Raw genomic sequence first — 12,500 nt, forward strand, 5'->3', positions numbered from 1 at the left:
TTAAAATGCCAATAAGCACTTTTAGACTTTACAGAACTCAAAGAAAGAGAACAAAAAACCAAACTGTGGTCTGAAAAACCAACTGGGATGATCACACATTTCCTAAACAAACTCAGTTGATGCTTAAAACCATAAAACCTGTCCAGTCTAGCCAATGACAAAAGGTTATTGTAGGAGTGAACCCATGTGTATTGCTTCTGAGTACTGTGAAAGTTCCTCCAGACATCAACAAGCTCATTTGCATTCATCAGTTCTATGAGTCTTCTGCGTGAGGGCATGTGTGGCTCTACATGATTCCTATCCATTGCATTTTCAGTACAATTAAAATCACCTCCCAGGAGTAAAAAATCCTCAGATTCACAATTGCGTAGAGCATCATTTAGCATATTCAAGAAAAGCATTCTATCAATTGGTGTAGTGGGTGCATAAACACACAAAAAAACAAAGAAATTGTTTTCAAATTGGGCTCTGACTTTTAGGAGTCTACCCTTGACTAATTCCTCAGTCTGGTAGGAAATGGGAGTAAAGGTCCGAGAAAACAGAATGGCAACCCCACCACTATTGGAAGTGTTGTGACTTAAAATAGACAGGCCATCAAACTCACTTGCCCAGTCAGCAGCAATTGAGGCGTCAGAATGAGTTTCTTGAGCAAGAAGCACATCAAATCTATTCTTCTTAATCGTTTCAAACAACAAGGCTCTCTTGCTTCTTTCCCTGGCCCCATTTAAATTTAAAGAAGCAATTCTGATTTCACCCATGATAATAAGAAAAAAATATAAGAGTTGTGTACACGCCATCATCATAATACATGTGAAAAATAGACTAACATCAGACATCGCTATTTAACAAAACGTTAATCTTGGTCATTATCTTTTTGAGACGGAAGCACTCTGGATTTGTAAAGCAGCCCTCACCCAAAAAAGATTTCGTTTTCGTGGTGAACTGCTCCACATCAGGGAAGTAGTCGTCAATCCGAACATTTCTCATATGTTTTGTTTTTGTCAAGAAGGATTTTATGTCTTCCACACTATAATCGCAACTAGCAAACCCACTATGACGTAAGCTACAGGTAACGCTACAGTCAGAGAAATCACTTTCGTATTCGTTATCTGTGCCGCTAAGATCTGTTAAATTATCGCTCTTTTTAGTCCTTTTAGATCTCTTTCTTTTGGGGGGCATTTTAAAAACATTTTCCTCCGTCTCAATGAGGGATTCATCTAGAGACGCAAGAACTTGGTCATAATTGACAGCAGAAGCACTGCTCTGCGAGTTCTGTGTGGACTGACTCTCAGATTCTGCGTTCACTGCGTCATCTGTGGGAGAACTTTGTTCTCGGCCTACTGGCTTATCAATCGGGGTTACCCCGTTAACCTCTTCCCGCAAAAGGGAAGCATGATCTGCCCCTACTGACTCGGCTGAGGCAGACGAAGGCCCACTGGATACAGCGGGTGCTGCAATCGCAGCAGTAGACGCACCCATTTCGGTAGACTGCTCATCTACCACAATTTCATTAGGCATAGGCCTACTGGTGTTTTCGTGATTTATTTGCACATCACTCGAATTCCCCTTTGCCTTAGGACACGCACGAACAAGGTGCCCTGATTGCCCACAACCAAAGCACTTCATGACACTTGTTGAAGCATAGATAACATAACTGAAGTTATCCACCTTCACGTTTAGAGTTAGGTCCAAATCATCTTTGTTATCTTTTAAAATCATAAATACGGATCGCCTGAACGACACTACGTGTTTCAGAAGTGGGGATTTGCTTCCAATTGGAATCTTTTTAATTGCGGAAACCAATTTACCATACCGTGATAAAATTTCAGCCAAAACCTCATCTTTAATAAATGGGGGAACATTTGACAAAGTCACTTTCTTTGATGGAGTGGAGAGAGGAAGGACGACAGTAAAAATGCCGTCAACCACTAAACCCCTTTCAACCAGCTCATTAGCCAACTCAACCGTGCCCAAAAACAGCACAATCGCATTGTTCATGCGGGCCGCTGACAGAATATTGTCATGCCCTACAACTTCTCCTGCTGCTAAACTACAAACCTCTACACTGGCATTCGATGCTATTTTAACAGCATGACGCCGCGTAAGTTTTTCAAAACTCTCCATACCTGGGGCGGCTGCAACCAAACACTGGAAGCAGACGTCCAGGTAAAACAAGTAACAACAAAACCCCACGCCAGTGATACTTATACTAACCCAAACAGAACCAACCCTTAACACTATAAAGAAGAAAAAAAAAAAATAATAATAATAATAATAAGGAGATAGAAAAGATAGCAAAAAGATAGAAAAACGCTGTTCCTGGCACAGCGGCCAACAGTCACACTCACTCAAACGCTCGGCTCCGCCCACTCACTCCGACATGCGCACAAAGAGAGAGAGAGAGAGAGAGAGAGAGGGAGAGAGAAAGAGATACAGAGAGGGAGAGAGAGAGAAAGAGAGAGAGAGGGAGAGAGAAAGAGGAAGAGGGAGAGATGGACACATGCCAGTGAAGAATGTTCCTGTGGAGTGCAGACAGAACATCACGGCTGGCTGGCAGGCTGCATCCGTATCTCACCCTCACATAAGAGAAGATAACACACACACACACACACACACACACACACACACACACACACACTCAGACACACACTCAGACACACACTCAGACACACACTCAGACACACACAAAGAGAAACGTGAGTGAAAAAGACAAAACAAAACAAAGAAGCCCTCCCAAACTGGAGCGGTTCAAAGCCAAGAGAAACACAACCACCATTTGTCTTATCCACTCTGATGGGCTCTTATCTCTACCCCATTTGGCATCTGAGGAAAGCACCACACACACACACACACACACACACACACACTCACTATATACACACACACACACACACACACACACACACACACACACACACACACACACACACACACACACACACACGTATGCATGCACGTGCGTACACACACAAACACACACACACACACACAAACACACACACACACACACACACACACACATACATACAGTATACACACACACACACACACACACACATGTATGCATGCACGTGCGTACACACACAAACACACACACACACACACACACACACACACACACACACACACTGTTGTTTGCAGCAGGGCTTTAAGTAGGGCACAGATGTAGATCTTAAATTACTAACCGCAGATGTGTCTTTTTCAAACAAAGCATGGAGTGAGTGTCAAAAGAGTGGGAGTTTGTGCAGACACGTGCAGATGGTGTGTGTGTGTGTGTGTGTGTGTGTGTGTGTGTGTGTGTGTGTGTGTGTGTTGTGTCTGAGCTGTTTAGATGGGCTGCCACCTCTGATTAGATGTAATTGACCAGCTGGAGCCGATGCCATGGGAAAGGCATAGAGAAGGGGGGTGTCCCATACAAGGCTATGGAGATGCCTCAGGCTGTAGTGATACCCCATACAAGGCTATAGACATGCCCCATTCCTGGCTATAGAGATGCCCCATACAAGGCTATAGACATGCCCCATTCCTGGCTATAGAGATGCCCCATACAAGGCTATAGACATGCCCCATTCCTGGCTATAGAGATGCCCCATACAAGGCTATAGACATGCCCCATTCCTGGCTATAGAGATGCCCCATACAAGGCTATAGACATGCCCCATTCCAGGCTATAGAGATGCCCCGTACAAGGCTAGCAACTATGGTTTTGGGAAACGCACCCCCGGTTAGCAGGGCTAAAACCCAACAGGTACGATTCATTCAGGACTAGTGGAATGTTCATGATGGGAGCACAGCTGTGTTTGTGTGTGTGTGTGTGTGTGTGTGTGTATCAAGTAAAGATGTACAAAGCCGTCAGTGTTCACGGGTGTAAGAGATCTCTCCCTCTCATTCTGTAAGTTTGGCCTGAGGCAACAGCCTTTTTTATGACGCTACGCTCAGTATATTGGCATTAAGAGATGAGATGCAGTGTGTTAGTGCTGTTGCTGTAGTATGGTGTGTGGTGTGTGTGTGTGTGTGTGTGTGTGTGTGTGTGTGTGTGTGTGTGTGTGTGTGTGTGTGTGGTGTGTGTAGCACAGTGTGTGCTGTGTGTCATGATGAATACAGCCACAGAGCTTTTACCCTGTAGAGCGCTCGAGCTCAAACCCACACACGTTGCCGTCGGGCTGAAATCCAAACACAGTGAAATATGTCTCGCCTCCGTATACACAAATGTTTGAATCCATTTTGTCTGCTTGTAACTCTTCTCCCGTTTAGGGCCGAGAGAATCCACATAAATTCATTTTGCTTACGAGTAACATCACCCGATGATTACTGAGGGTGTTTACACAGCAAAGGGGTCCAGGCAACATGAGGGAGGTCAAACATATAATCCTCTATAGGCTGGTGTGTGTATGTACGAACATGGCATGAAGTGATATAGAGAGGGGGGGGGGGGGGGGGGAGTGAAACACACACACATACACACGCACGCACACACACACACACACAGGATATCTTACAACCCATACCACCTCCCCTGCACACACAGACATCTCACCCTATAACACAAGGATGTGCACACAAACGCTCGCGCGCGCACACGCACGCACGCACGCACGCACGCACGCACGCACGCACGCACGCACGCACACACGCACACACGCACACGCACACGCACACACACAGCATACCTGTAGTCTCATATCACTGACAACGGTACTCAAATGGAAGCCCAGGTGTCAAAGCACTAACAGACAACATCCTCTCCTAACCCTCCTGTGAACCACCAGCTAGAGCAGCCCCATTCTTCATTCACCCCTCTCTCTCTCTCTCTCAAATTCAAATTCAAATTCAAATTCAAATTCAAATTCAAAAAAAGCTTTATTGACATGACAAGAGCACTTGTGTTGTGAAAGCATACAAATCATAAGTAAGTTAGTGAGGAAACAAAGAGCATGAAAATAAGTAAGAATAAACAAATAAATAAGTAAATAAATATAAATAAAATAATAATAAAATAAATTCATAAAATAAATTATAAGAAATTAAATAATAATAATAATAATAATAATAATAATAATAAAAAAAAAGATTAGAAATGATAGTTCTAGATGAGATGGGATTGAATACGATTTAAGGTGGTGGAGAGGTGAGAGAATCTGTTCTTGCGTATGTGCTTTCTAACCTTAATTTGTGGCACATATACACAAACTGAGCTGCTAGCTCAATTGTCTGTGTGTCTTCTCCTAAGACAATTTTTTCATTTTGGAACTAGCATCTAGTGACATAAATTGTTTATTGTGTCTGCTAAATCTTACATATTAGTCGTTTCTCAGTAATTGATAAATGGGACACCTATGCAGAAAATGTATTTCATCTTCAACCTCCATTGTGTCACAGTACTTGCATAGGCGTTGATGTTTTTCTTGCCATGATTTTTTATGGCGTCCTATTTCTATTTGGAGTTTATGGTCACCCAATCTGTATTTTGCAAGACACGTTTTTTGAGGTTGTTTCAGTATTACTAGATAATTTGCTAGTTTGTATTCTCTGTTTAATTGACAGTAGCTGCCCAGTTTTTTGTTAGAGTGAATTTCATTTTGCCATTGCGTAATGTAGGTTGCCTTCATGAATGTGTGGGTTTCATTCAGATCGGTTAGGTTTATATCAGCAATGTTATATTTATTTATGATTAATTGTGCAAGTTTATCATTTTGTGGGTCTGATATGTTAGTAGTGCTTTGTGATGGTAACTAATAGTGTTTGCATTTTTTAAGTGTATCCAATATTTCATAACTCTTTTGGTGATGGCCAGGGACAAGGGGAAGCGACCTAACTCTGCTCTGCAGGCATTATTTGATGTACTTCTATGGACATGCAGAATAGATTTACATATTTCTGTGTGGAGTTTTTCAATTTCAGTCTGGTCCCATGGTTTTTTTAAAAGAAGTAATGGTGGACCCCAAATTTCTGAACCATAGAGTAGGATTAGAGTAATAACGGCATCAATTATTTTTAACCAAATGTTGATGGGAGGTTGATATTTGTTAATTGTTTTATACACTGAATAGAATGCTCTTTGGGCTTTATTTTTAAATGCTTGCAATCCTGGAATAAAACTGCCAGATGCATTTATGACTAGACCTAAATATGTGTAGTTGGTTGTGCGTTCTAAAATATCAGGGCCTAATGTGAATAGGAATTTATTCTTTGTTGTTCGTGCTCTCTTTTGGAATATCATTATTTTGGTTTTATTTAAATTTACTTTTAAGGACCATGTTTGGCAGTATTGATTTAAAATGTCTAAATTTTGTCTCAACCCGTCCGCTGTTGGTGAAAGTAAAACCAGGTCATCGGCGAACATGAGAAATTTCACATCCTTGTCATGGAGAGTCAGCCCAGGAGCAGCTGATTTCTCTAACAGTGTGGCAAGTTCGTTAATATATAAATTGAATAATGTTGGGCTTAAGCTACAGCCTTGTCTTACTCCACGTTCTTGTTAATAGAACTCTGTTCTTTTATTTCCTAACTGAACACTATTTATATTATTTGCATACATTGTTTTTAACAAATCATATGTTTTCCCTCCAATTCCAGCTTCTAACATTTTCAAGAATAGACCTTTATGCCAGATGTTATCAAAGGCTTTTTGGAAATCTACAAAGCATGCAAAGATTTTTTCTTTTTTGGAGTTATGTACATGTTTATTTATTAATGTCTGGAGTGTGTATATGTGGTCGGAAGTTCGATGATTTGGTAGAAAACCAATTTGACTATTGTTCAGAATTTTGTGGTCGTCAAGGAATGTTAGAATTCTTTTATTAATGATGCTGCAAAATAACTTTCCTAAGTTACTTGTGATGCAAATGCCTCGGTAATTGTTTGGATTTAATTTATCACCAGATTTGGATATAGGGGTAATAAGGCCTTTATTCCAAATTGAGGGGAAGACTCCACTGTTGAGAACTAGGTTAAACAATTTAGTTATGGCTTCTTTGAGTTTTGAGTTGCTATATTTTAGCATCTCAGTGGAGATACGGTCAATACCGGAAGCTTTTCTAGGTTTAAGTTTTTTAAGTTTGTCTTTTAATTCAAATACTGTGATGGGCATGCCTAAGGGATTTTGGTAATCTTTGATTGTTTCCTCCAAACACTTTTGTTTCTTTATTATTGTGAGTTGTCCTGGTTCAAGTTCCATGCTTTCTGGGTTCTGGTAAGGATTTTTAAAATGGTTCATCCATATCTGGCTGTTTCTAATTGGAGACTCAGACTTGCCAGCACCTGTCAGCTTTTTCCAATTTGACCAGAATGTGTTTTGATTAATTGACCGTTCGATTTTGTCTAGTTCTTTGGACATGTAAGATGATTTTTTGTTTTGTATCATTTTTTATAATTTTTTAATTCAAGATGATATCTTGTTCTGCTGTCAGTATCGTTTGGGTTTCGATGTTTAATATTGGATAACTCTCTTAACTTTATCCTTGCTGCATTGCAGTCTTTATCAAACCAGTCCTCTTTGAATTTTGTTCTATTTCCTTTCATTCTAGAGATTTGTTTTACATTAGCTGTTTTTGCTAAATGTATTAATATATTGTTTAGGTGGTTACAGGCCATATTTACGTTCTCAGCATTTGGTTGGTATTTGGTCATAATGAAATTATCAATAATTTGTTCATTGTTATTGATGACTGCTTCATATGTTGACACATTTTTGTCTGTCCATTTAAAAGTTTTTGGAAGTGAGAATAATTTAGGTTCAACATTTTGTGAATTAAATTTAATATCTGACAGTTGCAGGTGTAGTATTAACTGGCAGTGGTCAGAAATAGGTAGTTGTGGCATTATCATAAAAGCAGTTATGTGTTCTGGATCAAGATCAGTGATGAAATAGTCAACCACAGAGCAACCGAGGGAAGAAGAGAATGTAAATCCTCCAAAAGAATCTCCTCTAAATCTCCCATTTACAATGTAAACACCAAGACTTTTGCATATACGTAGCAATTTAGTTCCGCTGGCATTTATTGTGCTGTCAAAACTCTTTCTCGGTGTTTGGATTATCTGTGAATATAGGGTTCTATTACCGAATATATGGTCATCTCCATCTATGGGAATATAATCAATTTCTTTGCCTGTTCTGGCATTGAGGTCGCCACATATTAATACTTGGGCTATGGATTGGAAATAACTTATTTCTTTTTCAAGCTCCTCAAAAAGGTTAGCATCGAAATATTGGGAGGTTGAAGGTGGAATATAAACTGCACAGAGATAAAGATCTCGGTTCAAATTTAAAACTTCTTTTTGGATTTTTAACCATAAATGGGTTTTACCTTTTTTAATGGGAATTATCTTGTTGTCATATTCAGTTTTGTACCAAACTATGATACCCCCTGAATTTCTTCCATTCTTTATATGGATTTCTTTAAGAGAGGGTATTAAAAGTTCTTTATAATTATGCGGGCAATGATCAGATTTATCTCTCCAAGTCTCCAAAAGGATAATAAGGTCTACATTTCTAATACTATTTACAAAATCAAGATTGGTTGTTTTATAACCAAATATAGAAGAATATAGTCCCTGGATATTCCAGGTGCTTATTTTAAAAGAAGCTATGGTGAAGAAAGAAGAGCTATTTTAAATACTATACAATAGTATTTAATAAAATACAATAAAATAAAATACAATACAATAAAATGTCGGAATTAATCAATGTACTGTAGATGGACCCCCCCCCCCCCAATTGAGGGTGAGGTAATATCTAAGCTGTTTGGTGCTTCAATAAGTAAAATGAAATAAAATAAAATAAAAATAGAAAAAATAAATAAATAAAATAAAGTAAAATTAAATAATGTTAATAGTGTATAATAATATAAGAGGATATATATATATATATATATATATATATATATATATATATATATATATATATACACATACACATATATATAATAGATAAATATATGTAATATGTCTTACAGTAAATAATCAGGCTACTATTCTCACTTAAATGGAGTTATGTGCTCTTGTTCATGAAGACATACACACATAGTGGGTCTGTCTCTCTCTCTCTCTCTCTCTCTCTCTCTCTCTCTCTCTCTCTCTCTCTCTCTCTCTCTCTCTCTCTCTCTCTCTCTCTCTCTCTCTCTCTCCCTTCACACCTCTCTCTCTATTTCTCTCCCTTCACCCCTCTCTCTCTCTCTCTCTCTCTCGTCCCCCGTCCCCTCCCTCTCTCTCTCTCTCTCCCCCTTCACCTCTCTCTCTCCCTTCACCCCTCTCTCTCCCTTCACCCCTCTCTCTCTCTCTCTCTCTCTCTCTCTCTCTCTCTGCGCATGGACTGAGTGAGTGGGCGGAGCCGGAGCGTCTGTGAGTGAGCGTTGTGTGAGTGAGGCCGCTGTGCCTTTTCTTACCTGTTTTCTCTTTCTTACTTTTTCTGTTTTTTATTATTTTTTTCCTTTGTTGTTTGTTTGTCTTTGGGTTGGTAGGGTTAGGGGTTAGTGGAGTGTGTGTGTTTTTGTGGTTTTACCTGGGCGTCAGCTCCTGGTTTGGAGTATGGCTGCCTCAGGTAACACTAGGGGAAAGTTTGTTTGTCTCACGCGGCGGCATGGTATAAAGATATCCTCTACCGCCAGCGTAGAAGAGTGTAGCCTGGCAGTAGGTGAAATGGTTGGGCATGACAAAGTTTTGTCTGCTGCTCGTATGAATCAAGCAATCGTTTTGTTCCTTGAGTCCGTGGAGTTGGCCAACTTAGTGGTTGAACGCGGAGTAGAAATTGATGGTATTTTTAACTCCGTACTCCCTTTGTCTACCCCATCTAGGAAAGTAATCATTTCAAACATACCACCTTTCATTAGTGATGACATTCTTGTCCAGTCTCTATCCCGCTATGGCAAATTAGTTTCCCCGATCAAGAAGATCGCCATTTCCACGAAGTCTCCGCTTTTAAAGCATGTGGTATCTTTTAGGCGATATGTTTACATGGTTTTAAACAACAACACAGATGATCTTGATTTGACTTTGAATATCCAGGTCGACGATTTCAATTATGTCATATATGTCACAAGTAATCTGATGAGATGTTTTGGTTGTGGTTTGACGGGTCACCTAGTGCGTGCCTGTCCAGAAAAGTGCCCCAATACTACCGCCAATGTCAATGGTCAAAATGAGAATACTGGGGAGGGACAGTCTGCCAGTGATGAGGGGCCCACAAATGGTGGAGAGGCTGGGGTGGATGGTGATCAGTCACCAGGGGAAGGTTCTTCTAATGCCGATGCACCTGAAGTTAGACCATCAGATCAGGATGTGTCTGATGAGACAGTAAGGAACGGGGAAGAGGGGGCCGAGGCTGAAGCTCCAGAAAATAATGTTATGCATACTGATAACTCGCCGAATTCCAACGTACTAGATCTTTCGGAGGACGCTTGCGGGGAGGATAGTCAGATCATGGAAACAGAGGAAGTTCCCTTTAAAGTTCCAAAAGGTCTGAAGAGGGAAAGGGCTCGAGCTGAGTCTCATAGAAAGGTAAAAAAGAAAGATCTGGTTGTTGACGTTAATTCTACTGATGCAGAGAGCGAGGGGGAATTTTCTGATTGCAGCCTAAGGTGCAGTCTTCCCCAAAGCGGCTACACAGGGCGCGAGTACACTGTGGATGATTTAAAAACGTTTCTGAAGCAGACTAAAAATGCTAGGTGTGTTCAAGTTGATGAATACTTTCCCGATGTTGAACAGTTCATCGCTAAAACGAAGCTGTATATGGCCGAAGGTAGCTTTACTAGGCAGGAGGTCTACCGTTTGAATAAATTTCTCACAAAACTTAGAGCTCTGTTGAACGCTGATAGCCAGTCCACCCCAGCCCCTGTTAATTCCCAATGAATATGTTCTTTTTTTGCACTTTTTCCTTTATACTTATGAGTGGGTTTCAAATTGCTTCGCTTAATTTGAATGGAGCAAGAGACCGCACAAAGAGGGCGATGCTTTTTGAAACAATTAAAGAAAAAGCTATTGATGTTGTCTTTGCGCAGGAAACCCATACTGACGCAAGCAATAGCTCTGATTGGGCTTTGGAATTTGGGGGGTTATCGATCTTAAGTCATAATACCTCAACTAGTGGTGGCGTTGCTATTCTTTTTTCAGGTAGCTGTATCCCCTGTTCATATGAGGTTGATGAAATTGTTAAAGGTAGACTCTTGAGAGTCAGAGCTCAATATGAAAATACTTTTTTTGTTTTTGTGTGTGTCTATGCCCCAACGGTTGGGAGGGAGGGAATGATTTTCTTAAGTATCCTGGATGATCTGTTAAAGAATTGTGATTCTGGGGAGTGTTTACTTCTTGGTGGGGATTTCAACTGTACTGAGCTAGCTATTGATAGGAATCATGTAGAGCCTCATATGCCATCACGTAGAAGGCTCATTGAGATAATGAAGTCCCACGACCTTTCTGATTTATGGAGGAACTTTCATATAAAGCAGAAACAGTACACATGGGTCCACTCAAATAATAACATATTATCTCTGGCAAGATTAGACAGGTTCTATACCTTTAAACATCAGTTCAGTTTTTTTAGAAGCTGTCTCATCCTGCCAGTAGGTTTTTCCGATCATAGTATGGTGCTTTGTAATTTTTTTGTTAGTGCCACCAGATATAAGAGCGCATACTGGCACTTTAACACTAGTCTTTTGAATGATGGTAAGTTTAGGGATGTTTTCAAGTTTTTCTGGAAGGATTTTAGATCCACAAAGCAGTCTTTTCAGTCTGTGCAACAGTGGTGGGATTTTGGAAAGGCCCAGATAAAACAGTTGTGTCAGCAGTATACTTCCTGTGTCACAAGAGATATAGCTCAACGCATGAAATTGTTGGAAAATGAGATACTGGAGCTCCAAGGTTTAGCTGAAAGTACAGGTAATCAGTTATATATGGAAAATTTGAAAATAAAAAAGAATTGTTTGGCCAACTTGCTGGGCATTAAAGCACAAGGAGCTCTGGTCAGGTCTCGCTTCCAGTGTGCAGAATTAATGGATGCACCTTCCAAATTCTTTTTTAATCTGGAAAAGAAAAATGGCCAAAAACGGCTTATACATGCTTTGGTTTCAGAAACTGGAGCCCTCTTATCTGACGATAAACAAATTCGTGAGAGAGCAGTTGATTTCTACAAGGTTTTGTATAGGAGTGAAATCTCCTATAAACAGGCCCTTGACAGTCCTTTTTTGACGAATCTTCCTAAGGTATCTAGAGAAGCTAATTGCGACCTTGGAAGGGTGATTACCCTGGCTGAGTTGGAAAAGGCCCTCCATGGTATGGAGTGTGGCAAGGCACCGGGGATCGATGGTCTGCCGGTTGACTTTTATAAGTCTTTCTGGACAGAAGTAGGCGCAGACCTACTGGTCGTTTTGAGGAACAGCTTGGCCAAGGGGCAGCTGCCACTCAGTTGTCGCAGAGCAGTTCTTACTCTGTTACCGAAGAAGGGAGATTTGAAGGATATCAGGTCATGGAGACCCGTGTCTGTTCTATGTGCGGAATATCGGCTGCTC

General features: G+C 40.5%; 2 protein-coding genes across 2 annotated transcripts in view; both read right to left on the bottom strand.

Moving 5' to 3' along the window:
- smyd3 (SET and MYND domain containing 3) overlaps positions 1-12,500 on the bottom strand; it is a 189,840-nt gene that overhangs the window by 81,809 nt on the left and 95,531 nt on the right.
- On the bottom strand, positions 125-2,192 carry LOC121693714. Its single transcript, XM_042073343.1, has 2 exons — positions 915-2,192; positions 125-744 (listed from the first exon to the last, which is right to left on the bottom strand). The coding sequence occupies exons 1-2, from the start codon at positions 2,122-2,124 to the stop codon at positions 731-733; spliced, it is 1,224 nt and encodes a 407-aa protein (XP_041929277.1). The 5' UTR covers positions 2,125-2,192; the 3' UTR covers positions 125-730.

This window comes from Alosa sapidissima, chromosome 19 (genome assembly GCF_018492685.1).
Source record: "Alosa sapidissima isolate fAloSap1 chromosome 19, fAloSap1.pri, whole genome shotgun sequence".
NCBI classification, from domain to species: domain Eukaryota; kingdom Metazoa; phylum Chordata; class Actinopteri; order Clupeiformes; family Clupeidae; genus Alosa; species Alosa sapidissima.

Bases quoted from the DNA above. Each gene is read 5' to 3' on its own strand.
- LOC121693714 (XM_042073343.1), bottom strand. From the start codon at position 2,124: ATGGAGAGTTTTGAAAAACTTACGCGGCGTCATGCTGTTAAAATAGCA.